The sequence below is a fragment of the Harpegnathos saltator genome, unplaced genomic scaffold (assembly GCF_003227715.2).
Source record: "Harpegnathos saltator strain DR-91 unplaced genomic scaffold, Hsal_v8.6 scaffold694, whole genome shotgun sequence".
Classification (NCBI taxonomy): Eukaryota; Metazoa; Arthropoda; class Insecta; order Hymenoptera; family Formicidae; genus Harpegnathos; species Harpegnathos saltator.
In genome coordinates this window covers 1,399,720-1,421,611 of record NW_020230531.1, presented here as the reverse complement: position 1 = coordinate 1,421,611, position 21,892 = coordinate 1,399,720, and the positions used below count along the sequence as shown (strand labels likewise).

Here is a 21,892-nt window from a genome sequence, read left to right as displayed (position 1 = left end):
TCAAGAGTCTCGCGTTTAACGATAATTTTGCCTCTTTTGGAGCTAGTAATTCGAGAAAAAAACTTCTTTTTTAATTTTAGCAAGACAGATCTCTTCGGAATTTATTCAGGATCAACCTCATCCATTGGTGTCGATGATCGGTTGGAAATTCAAGTCTCTAAAGAACTTTCAACCAAAGAATGTCATCTGGCCCCATTGTGCGCCGGCCGGTGTCTCCGATTCGCGCATCCCATCGTGTTTTATTCTGTTTCGAAAAATCGCCTGTATTTTTGTTCTGTCCCACTAGCCGACGCGCGTCGATCCTATTAAAACGCGAAACACGAGAACGCAATCTGGATTGCGACGGAGCAAAAACACTTGCGCTAGTAATGGCGTCGCTCTATCGGCGCGCTTTTATCGGCGCGCTTCGTCCGACGCCTTGAAAAGTCGCGCAAAATTAATTCGTACTTTGCGGATTTTTACTAATCGCGGCTTCGCAGCCACGATCGCCGCTAGGTAGCGTTTCAAATTGTCCGCGCGAGACACGCGCGATTGTTCCCGTCATTCTCGACACACTGACAGCACATTGTACGAGCACAATGCCAGCGTAATTTAAAACTCCTCGACGCGCGCGTAGTCGATGGTAAAAGCAACGAATTGCAACGCATTCAACCACTCGAATCACAAATATTCGGCTCTTATTCTGCGACGTTTTCGCCATTGTTAAAATATGGGTCACTTTACTCCATTGAGGTTTTCAGTTCGCTTGTAACTTTTACCTCCCCGCCTCGGAAAATCTAAATGCGTAATAGTCACAAGAGATAGACCTGTGTTTGTTTATAGATTTTGCTTGAAATTTCTCATTTTTTGAGAGGATTTACCTAATCAATGAAAAATTACATTGTTCTTTAACCAGCGACCATTTCCGTGATTTTCAAGAAGATTCTCACAGATTTACGCTTCGCTTCGGTAATACCGACTTCACGGTCTAATTTTTTTAATAACAAAGACACGAATTTTGTTGGGTAAAATGAAAGCATTTTGCAACCAAGTTGAAGGTTCGCTGCAAGTCCTCCGAAGAGTTTCCTATTGCGTTACTTGACATATAAAGACTGGAAAATAGTGTTCTCTCTTATTGTTACGTCCTGGAGGAGGAGCGCAACGTGTACTCGCACTTGCGAGTCCCGTACGCACTTGCGTGTGCGCGATACAAATCAGGAACCAGAGGGGTCCGTTTATTCCGATCATGACGTACGGCGGGTGCTCCACTTTTAGGTCAGAGAACTAAATCTCTTTACCTGGGATTGGACCGCGAGTCGATAGCTGGAATCGGGGTATAAATTGGAAAGGAGGGAACGTGATTTAAATTATAAAATAAAATTGCTTTAACAAATATTGTCGACCCGTGGTTTTGTACAATGATTTCGCGTAGTTAATATACAATTATGCATATTATGCCAGACGGTCGGCAGCGTGTATGTTATATAACTGTAGCGCGCAAATATTTTGAAGGGAGAAAAAGGTAAAGGAAAACGAATAATAATATCTAATCTGGTGAGGAGGGATAAGAACGGTCCGGTGAATCGGGGAAGTGGAAAGTTGAAAGAGAGAGAGAGAGAGAGAGAGAGAGAGAGAGAGAGACAGCTGAATAAGATATAGGAAAAGTAGGTGAACTAGTGGCAAAGTGGAGAAGTACTTGGGGAAGGATTTAAGGGGTACGGGAAGATGGGTGATGGAGTGAACAAGAGTGATAGGTCTGGATGGCAATCGGTTTCTGTAAGACTGTATTAATTGATGTCCGAAGATATCGGGCAGATGATTCGAGACTATAGTGATCGTCCGTGTCAAACAGCCAAACTAGCGAGTCGAGGACTCGGTTGATAGTTACGTAGGATCTGACGCGATAGCCCACTGCAACGAATTTCGAGATGAAATGAAAAGGATGCAAACAAGGGAGTCCGATCTAGGAGTGAAAAACAATATGTGAGTAACTTACTGTTTGCTGAGAATTGAACCTGGTTGGTGGAAAGTGAAATGGCAAAGCTCTGGATGGGGAAATTGGCTCAATCTGGGGGCTTCTTGTGCAGGAGGTTAGCTTGTTGCAGGCGGGACTGAGTTTTGAGCATTTAACTGGTTGGAATCGCGAGTATGAAGAGCAAAATCCAAGACTGAGAAGCTGAGAGAAATTTCGGTTTGTCGAGAAATGAGTGAAGGTTTTTGTGTTTTGAGTAAGAGAGAAGCTTTGGATGCTTTTAGCTCGCGAGACTGTCGAGAAGTGAAGTGACTTTTTGGCTTTGCTCAAATCGTCAGCTCGGTTGAGAAAGTGGGGTTTGGGGAGTTGCTTCGGAAATCTAATTTTTATGCCCAAATATGGTCATAGGAATATGTGCTTCGAATATTTTTTTAGAGATGGGGGGGTTAAGAGTACGTTGCAGCGTCCTTAAGATAATTTTGTAGGAGATAGAATGCATGCAGCAATGAGAGAATTTCGAGGGTCTCTTTGTTCTTACAAAAAAACGCGGCAGCAATCTTATTAAGAAGGGAACATCGATATTTTCTTTACCCGGGTTGTCCAATGATAAGTAAGGGAACAGCTGAGTTCAGTTACGGTTAAGAAGGATGTCGCGATATTGTTAACGTTGACTAAGCGAGTGGAAAAACCAAGATCCGAGTTGGTTCAAGGATTTGTTAATATTTCCGGGGCATCGAAACTTCCAGAGATTCCAAGGCCATCGCGTCGTGTGATAACATGCCTGAGCGCATCCGACCATGTAATAAGTAATACAAAATTCAATTTTCCTTACTTATAAAAGAAGTCTAGAGTACGCGGAGTCCGCAGGACGTAACACTAATCAAGACAAGTTTGATTATCGAAATGAACCGCGATTGAGATACCTCGACTTCCCGATCATCTTTATCTTCTTCTTATGTGCGATGATTCCATCTTCGTTTCGCGATACGTTACTACGAATCATTAAAATGCTGTGCACGTTTTGTGCAACGTCCTTTCTATCCTGCGTCAGTATTCTCCGTCACGACTCCAGTGACGAAGTGCACGAAAATGTCAACAGTACAACAAGCGACCACGCTTGGCAAGCGCGGCAAACTGTGCAGACTTGCGCGCAGATGCAATTTTGCCCGCGATGATGTAACGAATACGGTTATTATCGTTGATAACTAACGCCTAACGTCGATGGTGATGTCAACTCGAGCGCGAATCCAAGAAGCTTTTATTCAAGCAGACGCAGCGCAATCGATTTCTATCTGTAATAAATTGAACGGAAAAGATGCTGCGCTCGAACTCAATGTCCTGCATCGCTGCATTGAGTTTTGTCCCGATTGTATGTAATCAACTCTAAGCAAAAAAAAAAAAATATAAAAAGAAGATTTCTTCTCTTAATTTTTCCTTTTTGTTAATAAAATGTCTCTCTCTCTCTCTCTCTCTCTCTCTCTTCAGGATACATCACATTATGTCGCGATTATACATAATCACGTAGTATTTTACATCAGTCTAATTTGGCGTCGAGGCGACGCGAGTGGAATGATAATTTTCTGAATCTCATTTGCATGAAAATGTATGCCGCTCAGGTATATTAAGAGAGAGAAACTGTTTCTCCAGATGTCTATATCATCCAGTGGTGGATATACAATTTGAAAGAAGTCGTGTCGTATGTCTCCCGCTAAAATCGACTGCGAATCGACATCTCCGAAGCGTGAAAGTATCCGAGTCGAGTCGCACGAGAGAATCGTACGAGAGCGACAGTGAACAGTGACACGACACGTTTCGCCTGTGGCACGCAGCGGTTAATCGACTCTCCCCAGCAATTCCGCATAATTTCGCAAAATTCAACGACTGGTGAAAGTGATCTCGACCATGTGCGATATGCCTTCCGCGCGGCGTAAACGGATTTACCGTTGAGTGGGAATGACCCATTCGCGATAAACGCGCGCATAAAAGATTACGGCGGTTATTTTCGCACCGGCTGCTGTGGTATTCCGTGGTATTCGACTGTAATTCGGTCCGCCTGACAAATCGATCTAATGCGCGTCCAATCCGCGACGGAAAGTTACATTTCTGGCATCGCGCTTAAGCGAAAATATACACTCCCCGATTTGATCAAAGAGTCGCTCTGCTTTTTTCTTTCTTCTTTTTTTTTTTCGTTGAACGCCCGCGAATCACCCGGTATGTCGCTGGAAAATCGACTCTCTCTGTACAATGCCGCGGAAGAAATTAATGTTTTAACAAAATACAACAAATAGCAACGAACAGACCTTCAGATGTCATCTCTCTCGCCTCCCCCACAGAGCACAAAAGTTGCAAGAATTAAACTGAAAATTGAAATAACATTTGTGAGATAATATTGTTCGTATTAAACGCTATATATTCAATGAATGTAGAATGCAGAATGAATATATAACGCGGCGAATAGATAGCGAAATACGATTTTAATCAGCGATTTACCATAACAACCTTCGCTAGCACGAAAGCGGTCTCACGGCCAGTGGCCGCTATTTTCTCTCTCTCTCTCTCTCTCTCTCTCTAACTCGATTCTATATTTAAACGCGAAAAACTGCAACAGGTGATTATTATCGTTAACGAAACTCGTTCGGCCGCGGAATATGCCGCGGCGTGTTCTCGACGCGCTCGCGGTTCTCCGTACGAAAGTGGAGCAAGTGTTCTCGGTCCGTCGGTAGGGCGAAATTAGGCACTCCATGGTGTGCTATAGCGAGGAAAATTCCGTCAACGAGCTCGTTAACCGCGCGCGCATGCTGCAATTTCGTCGGTGTACGATGAGAAATGGGAAGAGTTACGATTATTTCCCCGCGATACGTCCGACCTCGCCACCGCCACCACCGCATCCACCACCGCCGTCGCCGTTGCCGGCGACGGTACAAGATGTCGAGCAATTAACGAAATGCGCCGTTAAAGGGACGAACAAACAATGCTTTTGAAAACAAGGATACGTGAAAGTAGATTAGTAATGACTAAGGGAGGGGAGAGGAGATTTGACGCAGCCGGCGTTTCTAACGCCGTTTACGGAGGACGCTCCGGCTACCGAGAGACGTCAGAGGTCACGTTCGAAATATCTGATAGTGTAGAGATAGGATATCTGTGTGTCACGCTTAGATCCTTCCACCGCGCGTCTACGTGCGCGTCACGTATCGACTGACAGTTAAATATCCGGAACACCTCGCTTCGCCACATTCGAATTGACGGGAGTTACCAGTTGTGCGTTGGAGAATTCCAATCCCACGTAAAAGAAATCCATTTCTTCTCCCGTCATGCGATTGTGTGTACGCGACGACAAAAAAAAATACTTTGATTTTAAAGAGTCCCTCGGATATATGGGAGCGGACTGAGCCCGCTTTACGGGCTGCACTTTAAATCACGTATCGCGGTATTTCGCAGCGTCATTACATCACTCGGCTCGTACTTACGCGCACCTAGAAGGGGAACCGCGTGGCTCAACCCAGATATAAACGATCGAATAAAATAACCAATATATTTCGCCACCGTGAAATATATCGTGGATTTATGGTGCCGTAAGAATCGTAACGACTCCTCACTGACAGTGCCATGTGCGCCACCGAGCGTCGCAGAGAAAGAGAGAGGGAGAGAGAGAGAGAGGCTTCTACATTCTTCGATTGTCGTGATCGTTCAATCGATTCATTTTAACGCCTATTTTAATGCCTGCACGATATTAGCACGGTCGATTGCTCGCGCGTCGTGGAAATGTTCCGCTGGTAATCGCGGAACAGCAGCGACGCTGTTTGCGCGGCGCGGCGCGGCGCGGCGGAGAGAATCGGCTTTCATTAAAAAGAAGAAAAAGTTTACACAATGATAGCGAAGAAATTACTTGCGCACGGGGGAACTGGTTTTAATCTATAAACGGACGTGTATCGGAAGAGAAGTTGAGAGCTGGGACAATTTAATTGACGATTAAGAGAAAGACATTTAATCGATGCGATAATTTCGCTGTGAACGACATCAGTCTTGATGAAAACGCCCAGAAAATCGATCGATACCGGCTTCTGCTTAGCGTTTCTGCACGTGATTCTGCTCACGTTAAAGTGGACCGTTCTGTATGTAGAGGATACTGCGAAATGTTTTAGTACGAATTTCGTAGTTGCGCTGGGGATTTGAAGATAAGAACGCTCCTGGAACGTGCGGAGTGCTTTTTTCAAATTGCGAATATTTTCGTTCGACACGTGTGCGCGTGTAACGCACTTGTACACGACGTATCTTCTTCCGCTCCGATAAAGTTGTAACTCGGGAAATCATATTTTTTTTTTCTCGCGTGTATACCGAAAATGTATCGCGCGTCTTCGCTATCCGATCCCATCCTGCTGTTGGTAATTAGAATGAAAAGATTCCGCGCTCGGCATTCAGAATAGAAGCTGTACCAATGCCATTTTAAAACATCTATGGAATTCTCGGCGGGTATTTCAGCCATTTCTGCAGTGGCATAATATTTCAGGAAAATCCCGGCGATTCCGAGAGGAGATCCTCCCAGAGACAAGTTCGACGAAACACAACAATGAGAATCATCCGGGTGGATTAAAAGCGGGATTATGTTGCGGTACGAATCTGCCGATCAAAATACTGGCAGCATGAAAGATTCGCGAGCTCAGGAATCGCGGTGGAATTGTAAATTACGTGCGTTCTATTCGACCGTACGGCCCTTTTCTTTCTCTCCCAGCTGAGCTTCTCGTTCCGGAATTCGTTCACTCGTGGATATATCTCGAGGATTTTAATTTATAAATCATATATATATACTATTTTAACCCGCTGCAAATACTTAAGCGCGTACCGATGTTTTTGCGATGGTATGGTCTGCGAAAAGTTCGACACAAGCGATCTTACGTGAATAGTTTCGCAGAATCGTCGAATCGCGAGGCGTGTTTAAAATCGCGATGAGAATACGAACGAGAAAGAAAATATGCGGCACAAGCTGGTTCCTCTATGAGCGCATAATTGCATTAGGTACTGTTATTTATTACGTCCCTGGAATTTACCCCCCGGTGCTTTTATTTATCGTCGTTACATGGAGGGTCGCTATTTTTATCGACCATATAATCGTCGCGCGCGACACGTTTGACCGGACGGGAGAAATGCTCTCTTGCCGGAAGTACGACGAATTCTTTCGTCATTCTTTATTTATGAGGGGCATTTCTCCGCTCTGGATACCCCCCGGAAACACGAAGAGTTGTTTGCGGATGACAAGCAAACATTCACGTTGAATATCTCGATGGAACGTATCCTTAATCCGCGTTTGATATTATATATGCTGACGTAGCATCAACAACATACGCAATGATTAGAGAAGAGATAGATAGATAGAGAGATAGATAGATAGATAGATAGATAGATAGATAGATAGAGAGAGTGAGAGAGGGGGGGGGGGAGAGGAGAGGGCAGAGAAAAATGTTGAGTCGATAGAAATTTCGTAGAAAACATCGGGGACACAGTCTTCCTTTGAACCGTAAGGATAGCGGTTGCCTCGATCAAGGACAGAAACGAAATTTGGAAGATTTCGTTCCGGCGTGCGGGGACAGGAATGATCGCCAGCCAAATTGACTATCGAACGGAAACGTCGGCGGCGGACGTGGGCGGAGGAGGGGTCGCGTTCCTCGTGCGCGAATGTCCTCGAAACGGAAAAAGGAAATTAAATTCTTGTCGTAGGTTAGGCCGGTCGCCCTTTATTGTTCTCCAACGGCGTGTGCGTGGCGTTATAGTTTTCGTGCTATGCGACGTCGCCGTCTGGCGACTGCCCGCTGCGCGCGACCCCTCGAAGCACGGTTACGTCGACAAGCCGATAATTATTTCTCTCTCTCTCTCTCTTTCTCTCCCCCTCTCTCTCTCTCTCTCTCTCTCTCTCGTGGAACGCGAGAATATAATAAACATGGGAGACGTATTGGGAGCATGCACGCGCAAACACGCGGTAGATCGTTGTATTAGTCACGCGAGGATAAATACACGCAGGATGTGCGATACGATGTGTCAAATTAATCGTATGACGCAAAGACATAATTTACATACGCATATTTCGTGTCGCATCGTGTCCCTCGTGGAGATTTCCAACGTTCTCTCCCTGGATAACGTTCTGATTTTGCTCGACTCGCGCGTTCCTGCGGCTTATCCGATCATCACTGGGCCGATACACTTTGTTGCGTCTGCGAGTGATTCCTTCGCGTTAAATTTCCCCGAGCGTTGTTATCGGATATTTCCAAGTTTGTTTCGGCGAGAGAAAGAAATTGACAGCTATATCGAGAGAATCTTAGCCGATGTATCATATATATATATATATATATATCTCGCTCTAACACGAAGTTCTTTCTGCCGTAGTACATGGGTTCGTTTCCTGTGGCGATTCCCGACATTGCCAGCCGCGCGGAATTTGTGCGCTCCCAACTGGAGATCCTCAAAGTAAGTACTTTCTCTCCCTCTGTCGCGCGATCTTTCTACGTATTCTTAGGAAGCGTCGGCGCGACCCTACTCCTCCGATGCCTCCTCGTGTCACCTCGCGAGAGGATATCGTTATTATCATGCGAGGACGTAACGAATTACGTCACCGTCGAGTGACATTGCTTTCCCTACGGCGATGATGGCGAAATCCCTTCCTTCCGCTAGTGAGCGCGGCAAGACGAATTATATTCCGGCACGCCTCTCCGCATAATAAGGAGCAATAAGATCCTAGGATAATGGCGCGACATAGCAGCGGGCGCTACCGCCCGCTTTCGCCCTGTTTGTTTTCCCGTTTTGCATGCATGATGAATTCGCGAGTTTTATATTCAAATCGTCGCGCGCACGCGTACGCGCGATCCTCGCGTTACGAGGGCCACACGCGATAAGCACGCGGAATGAAGAAACTTCTCTCTTCGTCCTCTCTTTTTTTCTCTTCCCGCCTTTCGGCGCCGAAAGCGCCGCAGAAGCGCGTGCAGAAGGACGGCGGACTCGAACGGCGGTGCTCGTGATAGAGGGAATTATTGTAAGCCTCTCTATTACCGTAAACCTAGTAATGACTCCCGACCCTGAAGGGATCAGCAGAATTTCGGCTTTGAGTTTCATCGGAGTTGAATATTTGCCCGCGAGCGTGAATAACTCGAGCCAGGAAGTTCCTACTTAATCCCCGACGTACGTGTACGGACGCGCACACGCGCGAGTATTGCGCGAGTACGCGCGCGTGTGCGGGAACACGCTGCGCTACTCGCACAGCACTTTTCCCGCGATACTACTCCATTAGGAGTATACGGCCGCATACCGTGTTCTTTTTGTACAATTTTACCTCACGCCCCGGCTTCAGAGATTCGCCCGAGCGCGCGCGAGCACGTGCTATGTGTGTCGTATGTGTATGTGACCTATGACATACGTGTGTACGTGCGCGAGTGCGTATATGTGCGGCGCAATGACGTTTCTAACGTGCAATTTTTCTCCCACCTCTCTCGGCATGTGTTTGCCAAGAGAGAACCGCGCGGCGCGGCGCGGCGCGGCGACCGCGCGGGAACATCGCGTAATAATTATCCGCGCGTTAACGCCGGCATCTCCATATGCATTTCGATTTTAATTATACGCACTCGTCAGAAAGCTGGAAAAGAAAGTATAATGACGACAGGGGGAATATACGCGCTCGCGCGTGTTGTTAATGCGCTCACAATCACAATTGTTAATTGACCGACTCCGACTTTGCGCGCGCGCGCGCGCTCGCTTGCGCGGAGACGAGTGAATATCCGCCGAGTGATCGACCGAAATCCCCTCCCTCCTCAGCGTTATGATCTCTCCGTTAATTAATTAGGATTTTTTTAATTACCGCGCCATCCAACACGCGTGTCCGAAAGGGCGCGTGCCGCTACGGAAGAAGTCTTGCCCGCGGGGGGAGGGGGGCTGGAGGGGGAAGGAGAGATAATTAATTTCTCCGATTCGGCTGCGGTGAAAAGGAAGGGAAAGCCGTTGCTGATAATCCCCGACGTCCGTCTCGATGGACGGATCTTGTCTCTTGCGAATCGAATGAAATTGTAGATAGGAGCGGGACAGGATGTGAGCAATCTCCAATACGCAACGAGTCGTAAATTCGGCGAATCACTTACCTCCCTGCGCGCGCGCACACTCGACGATCGTTCCCATTGAACGCGCACTTTTTGCAGATCGTTCTCCATTGTTAGCCCCATCGTGGCAGATCAGACTTTCAAAGAAGCGTTTAGCGTAACACACCGTAAACGCGCCCGTACATCTCTCGCGCGTCTCTCTCGTCCCCTCTCGACATTTATATTTATACGGCGGTCGTAAATGAGGCGAAAATCATGCTCGGTTGGCCAAGAGACGCTCCCGTTACTCGCCCGCCGATGTCAACGGCGTGGCGGGGCGGGGGTGGGTTGGCTGGGGGGAGGGGGGGGGCAGGGGTGTCAAGTTCAAATTACCAGTTCGTCGGGGGGTATCTGCGGGATTAATACTGAAACAAAACTCCGTGCCTAGGGCAGGACACGAATTTTAAGAGGCTGACTGAAGTTCGCCATCGTACACTCGGTGTTATCGCAAACGTTGCGAAATTTATTAATCCGACAACTTTTCAAGCCGTGAAATGAAGTTACGCTGAAATTTGCAGACGCTTTGATGTGCTTTCGCTTCTTTGATTTGAGCGCTTATTTTCACTCGTTTATTTTGCACACCGAGCACACCGAGCTTACAAAAATAGACGCGAGCATTGCTCGTCCGCTGTATCCCGAGTTGTAAAAGATCGATATATATGTATATCGTGTCTATAGTCATGGCTATGTAAATCGTTTATAATTGGCCCTTCAGTTTCTCGCTTTATGCGACGGCATAAATAACTCGCGGATGCGATGACACTTCCGCTAAGTGGATGAATATCCGGCGCAATCGAAACGATTATTCCGTCGACGTATTCAGCAATTACGCGCACGTATTTGCACATTGGCTATAAACGGGACGTTATGTTAACCGAGAGGTGAAATTAATCCAGTAAGCTAATTAGTTTCCCGGATAACTGATATTATTCGTGTGTACAATAATAATGCATATGTGTATGATAATGCATTCGCCGAATTTGCATCTCTAGGTGTCGCGATCACGCGCAATTCGTCGTCAGCTCGCAACGCTAAGGCATACGTTAACGCAATAATATCTGTTGCATTCGCGGCAAACCTTACACGTTACTTCACATTTTAGATGCCGATGCCGACAATAAATTTGTCAAACTATTTTATCTTATCGGACGTTGCTCGTTACAGCTGATACAGAGAGATCGCAACCTCACCTAAAATCTATATATTTAATCGTAAAAATTAAATGAAATTGAATTCCAATAGATTTTACGTAAAGTTACGATTTCTCCATTCGTAATGAACACAACGTTCGATAAAAAAGGAATGATTTAACAAATTTCTTGTATGCGTTGATTTAAGGCGTGAAGTTACGTGCAAGATTTGTCGCAAACGGAACAGACATTATTGCATAAAATCGAGATCGAATGGAATCTTGACGTAGAAAGATCAAATGGCCCACTTTTGTACCACCAAACTCTCTTCTACTTGGAACGTGCTCTTTCTTATTTTACTCCGATCGCATAAATATTAATGCTCGCAACGCCCATGGATCCGAACGACAGTAGCGGAATCTCATTTATTTGAGTTCGATACTGGTTTATTCGACGACCTCAAGTGGAAGGGAACAAGCGCGCGCGTGAAAGAGTGAGAAAGATTGGAAATCAGGAAACGACCAAATTACCGGACACGCGATTCTCTCTCTTTCTCTCTCTCTCTCTCTCCCTCCCTCTCTCTCTCTCTTAGCTTTTTATTAGTCGTAAAATCCAAGAGCAGTAAAATATTATCATGTTGTGGCCACGAGTAAGCTTTCAGGCAGACGCAAAGAAACGCCACGGGAAATATAATCTTTATTCATCTCTTCCGATGTATCAATTGAATTTTCAAATGGATTTAGATCGTACTCTGTGGAACATTTTTAATGCGGCATATCGGCAAGGTATCGGCACGAAGATGCAAGAACTCGGCGTTATTTTTGTATTAAATAGTCTTTGGTGATACTCAAAACTCTTGGACACGCGTAAAGTGGCCGGTAATGCGACCAAAAACAGCCATCGCGCGAATTGTCTCGCGAGTTTCATCATAGTCGTTCTCCCGTTGAAAAGACACTTCACTGACAAAATGAAAATTTGCAGTGAAAATTCGCAAAGGGACCTCCGACGCTTCTATCCCGAGTTCAAATTGAAGCGGAATTATTCGATAGCATTTATCTCCAAAGAGCGTCGGCAAAAGAGAAGCGAAAAGAAAAAAAAAGAACAAAAAAAGCAAGAGACAGCAACGCGGGATTAACAGAAATTTATTTACCGAAGTCAGAACATTCCCGCGGACAATTTTGTCGCTCCCTTTAGCGCGAGCGGATTTCAAGTGTCGGATAGGTTGTCAAAGTCACCTGCTTTAATTGCCAATTACATGAGATGCTTTCACGAGGTGTCAAATAGTGGTCTGAATTTTTCGCGAGATATCCAGCTGGGGCGCATTGCACCGATACGTCGCGATCCGGTCGATTAACGGGAACCCATCGTATAAAAAATAGAAGGAAAAACCTGCTTCGTACAAAACAGTTCTACGAAAATCGCGAGCGCGCACGCATGCCGGAATGTGTGTATCGTTTCATCAAGCGTGTATATCGCCGTTACAGGCTGCTGAAATAACGTGAAATACCTCGGTGAAAATTTTCATTTCGCTTTATGTTCCTTCAGATTACACATCGATAACTTGTAACAGCCTCGAATATTCCATAGCGCGCGCGCGCGCGTTGCTTTGTCTCTATAAACAATCGTTATTACCATGCGCTTATCCCGCGACGGATGCAAGATTAGCGTCAAAGAAATAGATAGCACTTGAAAGATTCAAAATCAAATCGATGGGACGTCGCGGAATGTAATTTAATCGGGAAAAATCCAATAAACGCGCATTCTGCAGTGACATGATGTATTGGCATACCATCGGTTTCTTTTCCTCAGGTTGCTGCCTCGCTAAGTTATTAAAGCTATGACAAAGGCGATCGTGTCAAAGAAACACGATCTCTCGTGGCATGCATCCGAGGGTGCGTAACCCAGAGCAAACTGCCGAGAATCGCACGAGTCTCGACAGCGGACTGAAGACTTTCGGAAACACGTATTCGTGTTTCTTCAAGTAAGACAAGTCGAATGCGCTAAGCGTAACACGCTGCGAGTCCCTTCATTTATTCTCCCATTTACTCTTGCTCCCTGTTAGAAATCTGTTAGACGTACAAATGAATAATTTCCAAACTTTTTTAAGCAGCTGCGAAATTAAGTTTCGAGTAATCAAATTTTGCCGCTCTTTTACGGTTATGTAATGCTGACATATAGCTATTAGAAATTACATTTAGTATGACGGAAGACTCAGCATAATCTCAAAAATTATTCAGTTTAATACAGTAAAAAATGGCAACGGATAAAAGGTGCATATCCGAGCACTGCTTTCTTTATGAATTCCAACAAGGAGAAGCAAGCATTTTGGTTTAGACGCTTTAAAAACGGCGATTTCAGTCCGATGAAGAACATCCGGGAGGCCCTCGGAAGTGCGGCGACAATGATGATTTGGAGCAACTGCTCGTTGAGAATTCAGCAGAAACGCAAAAAGAGCTTGCCGAGCAGTTAGGAATAACGTAATAAACTATTTCCAAATGCCTGCACGAGATGGGGAAGATTCGGAAAGAAGGAAAATAGGTTCCGCATAAACTCACTGAAGCCAACAAAAATCAACGCGTGGCAGTGTGTCTTTTTCTACTCAATAGCGAAAGCAGCGAAGAAAAGACATGGAATTCATCAGCTGCCTGAAAGATGGCTTAAAGTTATAGAAAACAACGGCGACTACTCGGATCGATAAATTTGCTTTACTTTCTTTCGAAATAAATCTGGAATTCAGCTGAAGATTTTGGATTATTCATTTGTACGCCTAATACATCATCAACCTGCTCGTGTAAACGTATTTCGCGAAAATGTGCGAAACCGTAGGAGCATCGCCTCTCGCTGAAACGATCCATAATTTCGTCCTCGTTGAACTCTCTCTCTCTCTCTCTCTCTCTTCGTTGCGCAGGCGGGACTTAATCTCGCGCGATTGTACACCGAGGAGCCGAGGGTAAATAATATACATAAGTACAAATTTGTCACGATGGCCAATGAAGTAGAAAGCGCCGCTTTCGTTTGGTGGATTACAATGAATGGGGCAGTTTGTCACGGAGAAGGGTGTCTTTCGGCAGCCACCCTATAGACACGTCGGAAGGTCCTGGTAACGCACTAGCACGTGCGGGCCATATCGCGTACATATATTACATGTGCGTGTAGGTATCCATATTGATTTCGAGGATGCGTAGCCGCTGACCTCTTTCACTGACCCTCTCTTCCTCTTTCTCTCCCTCTCTCGTTCCTTTCCCCTCTGGCATTTCGCGGCGCTCCTCTATCACGAAGGATCCAAATAAAGAAAGACGGCGAAAGGCCTAATCTTCCTCCGAGCCCCTGGTTACACCGGCTACGAGGGATCGATCTCTTAACGCTGTTGTTCGCGGTTACCACGATCGGTACTGATTTGTGGAAGCGCAGTCACGAGAATGAAGAACGGGGCGCGAAAGCACGAGTGCGCGGGGCGCGGCGCGGCGCGGCGGGGCGGGGGGACGTTTAGGTCATTCGTGCTGCTCGAAGTTGGCGCTGAAGTGAAATTGGCTCGCACTCGTACGCGGAACAAAGGACGAAAATCACGTTTAACCGGTTCATCCTCAAATTACCATTCACCGCGAGAGAACCATCGGGGAATCGCGGAAAGTCGATCTATTCGCACCTACACGTCACGTCTGCCCGCAGTCACGACGTTGCGGTTTCGGCGTTGGATTACTGGACCGTCGTCGCAGTCACGGACGACCACGGCGACAATGATTATCACGACGTTGGCGCCGCGCGCGCGCGCGCGCGCGCTCACATCTGGGTCAGGTGTAATTTTCAGCGAGCCGATCATTCTCGTTAAGCCGCATTCTCGTTCAGGCGGCTCCTCTATGTAACTATCGAAAGCGGGATAATCTCTCGGTGGACTGAAATGTCCGAGCTGCTGATCGAGCTACGCTCTCGACTTCGTCCGCGCCCGCCGCGGGATTCGGGAACGCGACACCGTCGTTCGTTTTTTTCTTCGTGCATTTTTCCTTCAGCTCGGTTCCTCTCCTCGTACTCGCAGCGGCGCGACGCGAGCGCCGAGGACGTAAGCCGAGCCGAGCCGAGCCGAATCACACATCGGTTCCGGCTCGGCTCGGTGATCCACGCGCTGCTCGTCGCTATCGACGAGCTTGAGGTAATACAAAATATCGCGCCTCCTTCGGCGCTGCAGCTCGCCGTCACCGCCATCGCTCGCTTCGAGCTTCTTCCCCACGCGGGCGTCCGCGCCGTTATCAAAAGTACGCGCGTCTCTCCGTACAGCAGCGGGTCTTACGAGATTGCCGAACACGGTTTAAAACGATAGCCTGATGCCGGTGCACTGGCATTCCCGCGGGTCGTTGAACTTCCTCGTGAATGTGTGTGTGCGCGCGCGCGCGACCGTCCTTCTCCCTCCTCTTTTTCGTTTCTTGAACGACGGGAGACGACGAGCGAGTGCGTGAGCACGAGCACGAGCACGAGCGAGAGAGAGAGAGAGAGAGAGAGAGAGAGAGAGAGAGTGTGTCGGTGACGTAGATGCAGATGCGACGAGAGAGTGGCTTTTCGTACAAAGGAATTTAACCATGGGACTCCTGTCGGCCGGACCGGGAGACGCTTATTTAAATGCGCGAAATGTTTATGCGAAAACGCGCTAACCCAGGCGGCAGGAATAACGATCTCGCGTAAGTAAATTCAGCTCAAAGCGCTCACCCTCCCCGTCGGCGTCGGCGTCGCCGTCGGCGGCGATTCGTCCGCGATTATTTAAGGGGGAGAGCGGCGGGAGGAAGCAACGGCGAGTCGTCTCGCCGCGATGCGCGATAAATCGCGTCGCGCGGTTCCGCGCGACGCGAAATAACGGCCGTTCCCGGACTTAGATTACGGAAACATATCGGCAAGAAATTCAGGGATTATCAGCGAGGTGTGTTCGGCACGAGCTCGGCTCGGCACATACGTCAATGCAACACGCCATCGATCGAAAGGCAATACGAAGCGGCTTATCTGTCGCTCTTTTTATTACTCTCTCGGGCTCACTTTTACGAGAGGATCCACCAGCCAGACTACCGATGGAGTCTCTACAGCGCTTACGGCTTTTTTCCCTCCCGCATCCCCATATCCTCCTTCTCCTCCTCCTTCTCCTCCTCCTCCTCCTCCTCCTTCTCTTTTCCTTCCTCTTTTTCTCCCTGTCTCTCTGTTCTACTGTACTTCTACAGTCCCTTCTCTCATATCTCATTCATTCTACCTACCTTTTCTCCTTCGCGGCGCGGACAAGGTTTTCCTAGATGCAGAAAATCAAGAGCGAGAGTCGGGAGACGCGTTCGATTCGGGTCAAAGCCAAAGAGCTCGACGGTTCCAAATATTTTCACACTCGATATGATTCCAGCTATTCCCGACAGACGTCGGTTACGGCCTTTTGCTCAACGACGTAGAATCATCCTTCCCGATGGTCACCCTTTCCTTCCTCCTTCCTCCTTCCTTCCTCCCAGATAGCAGACGAGATATGCTCGTCCGGAGTTGGGATTTTCTCACCGCGCGTCGTATGAAACCGTCAGGTGCTTACACAGAATGAAAAGGAATCTTAAGGAAACTCCGAAGAAGAGCGAAAAATTTTTCCTATAAAATATGGAAGAAAATAGGCGCGCTGGTTAAAGTCATCACGGAAATTGAAGCCGCGATTTCCCTCCGCTCGTTTTTTTTCTTTTTCTTTCTTTTTTCTTTTTTTTTTTCTTTCTTTTTCACGCAGGAAGATACGATTTTGCGTCTTTCGTTGCTCTCCGTCTTTTTATTGCCTTTTATCGGATTTCGATAATTAAAATGCTTGCGAGAAAAACGCGCCTCGATCCCGGGCAGGAAAAGACGCGACTTCCGCATAAACCGTCCGACCCGTCCTAGACTCTCTTTATTAGCCACAATAAAGAATAGCCGGACGATATTGCCTCTCGTCATTGACATTCATAAATTCTCCCGCCGCACCGCCTCTCTATATTAGAGCCCTAAATTCTCGAGAAGTTACTTCAATTTCGCGGCCACTCCGACAAGGAATATGGGGGATTTCGGTGAAATTTCTGATTAGCATAACACGCGCGAGTGAGCGAGATTGGCGCGCAATTTTCCGGCCGAGGTGCCCTTCGCGCCCTGTGAAATTATGCGCGCGTCTTGTTCGACGCGCGCTTTCGTTCGGCGAAAAATTCACGACGGCGCGAGCGACGCGCTAATCGTTGCGCTAATCGAGCGTTGCACGATCCTCCAAAATTCCGGCCGTTACGGCCGCTTCCTTACTTTTTCGCGAGTGCGACGGCCGTTGAATCAGTTGAGAGAGTACAAAAGAAGGGTGTGTGTGTGTGTGTGTGTGTGTGTGTGTGTGTGTGTGTGTGTGTGTGTGTGTGTGTGTGCGGAAGACATTGACGTATTACCAGCGCTACCACAGTATACAGGATACACCTTCTCGCGAAATATAATTCAATCACTCGCGCTCGTGATGCGCGCGGTTTAGTACACACGCCGACGCAAAACAAAAAAAGGAAAACGACCGCTCACCGCCTTTGTCACTTATTCGTGCGGCAGCAAGTAATTTATATCTTCCTCATCAACGCTATTATCTCGAGCGGCGCTTCATAGCCAGCGTGCAATAAACTTTGCGGTGCATTTCCATACGGACAGCGGAGATTCCCAGCCGCCCATGTCCGGCTCGTTGGGAATCCTTTGCCAGCGCAGGTTTATCCGCCTGTTCATTGTGAACGTCAAGCAAGCCGAGCACCACCGGATATTTACAGTCTGCAGTCTACGCGTTGTTCCTACTTTAATATCCTGTCATTGCCCCTGACAAACGCGGAAAGAGAAACCAGGAGGCCGGGCAATGAGACAACGCCAGCCGTCGGGAAGGGCAGAGCTTAGAATATAAGACGATAAAATAAACGGATGTTGCAAAATATGGGACAAAGGAGCTCGGTAATAGAAAACTTCTGAGCTTTCTCCTTTCTCGGAAGTCCGCGATTGTGGGACGTTTCTGTCGCCTGCAGAATATCGATTAATATTCTAATGCCGTAGCGAGCAGAAGTCGCGACCTCACCTTCAACACAGCTCTTACAACCTGCAACTTCCATTCTCTTGCATCTTTTACTTTTCTCGGCAATATTCACTGAAATAACTGGCGAAACATGTCGCTCACGAAAATATTCCATTCTGCGGACATTGACGCACAAACATTTGCTAAACCGACTTGTAATTGAAAAAAGAGAATTATATCGTATGTACAATATACATGTATATTATTTAACAATTGATGGATGTAACGAGATATGAAAAAATAAAATGTACGTTCGTACACACACACACACACACATATACATACTCAGAAAAATATGCGATATAATGCGTAACGTTCGAAACAGCTCGGTAAAAAAAAAAAAAAAGTTATAAACGAGATCGCGATAATGGAAAATCCAAACTGAAACACGCGGAGGAAATGGATGTCTGTTAAAAACAATGGAAGAAAAACCGCTGTCGCGACCGACGTCGCGATGCAGCATCGATCAGACCGATTGATAGCGAGAGAGAGAGAGAGAGAGAGAGAGAGAGAGAGAGAGAGAGAGAGATTTCCAACGAAGCAATTCAAACGAAAGTATCGCGCGTCGTATCGATTTGCAAACTCGCGAACATTCCGCGCTCGTACAGAAGATAAGATGCGTGGACACGGAAAAGTAGCCACGTGGGCCTATCGCGAAGAGAAGACCGTCTTCCTCCGGAATGGAGATCAGGACGCGATGTCTGTACTCTCTTTCTCTCCCTCTTCGTCCTTCCGCGTCCCTCTCTCTCTCTCTCTCTCTCTCTCCGTCTCTCTTCCTCCCTGGTTCTCGTTCTCTTTTTCGCCCGCTGGACACAAGCCCACCCTTTGAAAGTATCTCAAATGATCTCGAATATCACGGTGAAACTCTCCCGCCGGTTGGAGCAGTTCCCATTCGTGTCCGTTCTGCCACACACACTTTTCGTCTTGTTTCTCATGCCGAGTAGTCTCCGAGAGCGGAAAAACTTCTCTCGCACGGCGCAACTTCAAGGAAAATGGGAAAACCGGCGGATACCGTTCCAATATCGGAATCGGATCACGTATATATGCAATGATACACACACACACACACACACACACACACACACGTTTCGGGGTTATGATTTAATTTTTCACCGTCGATAACGAATTTCACGATGACGTCCGCCGAGCGTCGGGGGACGTCATCACGATTGTCCTTAGCGTGTCTGTATGCCGCGCGAGATGCGAATAAACTTTCGACGAGAAGGAGAAATTAGGTGAGTCGCGCGTCCCGTGCAAATCTACAAGTCTTATTCCTCGTAATTGTTTGATAACAGTTGTCTGTCCTTCGCGTCGTCGCGGCGCGGCGCGGCGCGGCGCGGCGCGGACCCACGACGACGATCGGTCGTCAGCAGCGGTTCAATCAACATCGTGGTAATTTGTTGTTCGAGATAATCAAAGCGGTGTCATTAAGCCTCGCCGCGGCGGGGCAGGTGCGCCGTTTTTTTCCTCTTTCCTTTAATCCCGCACAGCAGCGCGGTCCGGGCGATTATTGCAAATTCATCGTGTCTCGCTGTAGGTACCGATCATCGTCAATAATCTTCTCATCCGCCGCGCCATAATTAAACCAGTTCTTCTTGCCGGTTGATTGGCCGCGCGGCTACCGGGCGGAACATGCCATTAAATATTTACGAAAGCCTAACTACCCCCGTATCCGCCGTAATAACGCGCGACACCGCGCGCTCTTTTGACCGAGCGTATCCTTGATCGCGTGACGACGCGCGCGGCACGACCTGCCGCTGACGTTCCCGTTTGTAGTTTTCACTCCGGCCGAAAATAATTCGCGACGCGGTGAACGGACAACGCGAAATTTCGCCCCGGCTAATAATAAAACACACGGCGCGAATCGATACTCTCTCGCGAGCGCGCGCGCGCGCGCGCGCGCGAATGCAGAATCCGAATCGGTTTTACCACATCCCGATATAGCGCCAGAGGGGAGAGGGGAAATTTGCCGTTTCTTCGTAACTTCGCCAGCAACAGTCGACGGGTCGATCATCACACGGATGTGAAACTTCGCAGAATCCATCCCTCGACCCGTTACTCCGCGCTTTTGCCGCGTGCAGAACGAAGACGAGCCGATCGAAGGGCGTATCTCGCATCCCGCTGTGCGGAAGGGGATGATGTACATACGTCGGGTATCCAGCAGGGGGTGGTACGACGACCAGCAGCGTGGCAGGTCGCTCGGTGCCAGGGCAATACTTTCGTGGAAAGACGAACGGGGTGGTAGAAGAAGAGGGGACATTTCTGGAGGAAAGCCGGAAGCTAGACCCGTCACGGATTTTCTTTATGGCGGGCCACGGGGTTTCCGCGCGCGCATCCGTGGATAGAGAGAGAGAGGAGAGAGAGAGAGAGAGAGAGAGAAAGAGAACGCCTTGTACGCACGCGAGACGCGGCCGTGGCACGTTCAGGCAAAAGAGGCTGTAATATTTAGAGCGCGGACTTTTCCGTTTTTCCATTTTTTTCGGCCAGACGCGATTCGCTTTCGGACTTTTCGCCGAATGTTTCCGGCTTTTAAGCTGGCACGTATTCAAGAAATGAATATACGCCCCGGCTCTCATGCATACGTTATGAGCGGCAGGAGTGACAGGTGAAAACTTTTAAATACACGCTAACTGTCCCGATATTGGGAGTAGAGATAGCATAGCGGAGTGCATATTTCGACGTTGATTCGTTATGTATTCTCGCCTGTATTCCGAAACGTATTCGGAGACACATCGTTATTTGTTACACCGCTTCGCGAGATTCGCGTAGCGTAAAAAGGGCTCGGGTAAAAAGTTTTGTTCCTCCGGTGTGGCCGATGCAATGAAAGAAGGGAAAGGTGGAGATAAAAAAAGAGAGGGAAAGGGGTCGACAGGCCGTAGTTGTGCTTTCTACCGTTTCCGCGGTTAAAAGGTACTATATCGCGGTTGAACACGCCCACCTAAAGCACCTGCTAAGAGCCTTTCCATTCCAGTTGGCGGTACGACAGCATGTTGTCGACTTAAAAGGTTTAAAGAGCGCCAGTGCGATATATATCGCACGATGAATGGTGATAACGGACTGGTCCATTGTCCTTGAAACGCGGAAAGGGTATTTCCCACGTGGTTCAGGGTCCTTCGTCATTTCGAGTGTATATGACTTCACTCGCCGATTTCACGATTTCCTCCTTACGATCGTGAAATATCGTCGAGCGGCTCGCTCATTTCCCCGTTCCGGTCGAACGATTTACAAATATAATTCGCTGAGGTGCGGATGTAAAGGGGACCTAGATGAAAGGAGGCATTTTTTGAGGAGAAAATTTCAGGAGAATTCTCAAAACTCACGTGGCAATCCCCATTTCCTCGTTCAGCTAATATTGTTCCGTTAAATATGAGAAGAAGAACGTATATGTTATATTTCCTTTACACGTATTCTTGTGCTTTCTGCTTGTGCTTGCGCGAAAGAAATACGAGTTAACCGACATGATCCGGCCCGTTGTAGTCCCGGCTCGCATCACGAAGCGGAAGGAAGACGCGCCTTTGTATTGTACACAGGCTTTGGTGAACACGTTCTCTCCATATGTTCCTTTCGATTCAGCCCGCCGTCTTATCAGACCTTACTTCGCGCAAAGTGCAGTTACCCGCTCACCAAATGGCCCGACGATTCATCCCTT

General features: G+C 47.6%; 1 protein-coding gene across 2 annotated transcripts in view; it reads left to right on the top strand.

Moving 5' to 3' along the window:
- The window catches only part of LOC105186214 (tensin-1), an 87,993-nt gene that overhangs the window by 3,933 nt on the left and 62,168 nt on the right, over window positions 1-21,892 (top strand). For both annotated transcript variants that reach the window (XM_025305316.1, XM_011146258.3), the window contains exon 2: window positions 8,327-8,407. In XM_025305316.1, the coding sequence (XP_025161101.1) occupies window positions 8,327-8,407 (81 nt within the window). The remainder of the gene's footprint in view (window positions 1-8,326; window positions 8,408-21,892) is intronic.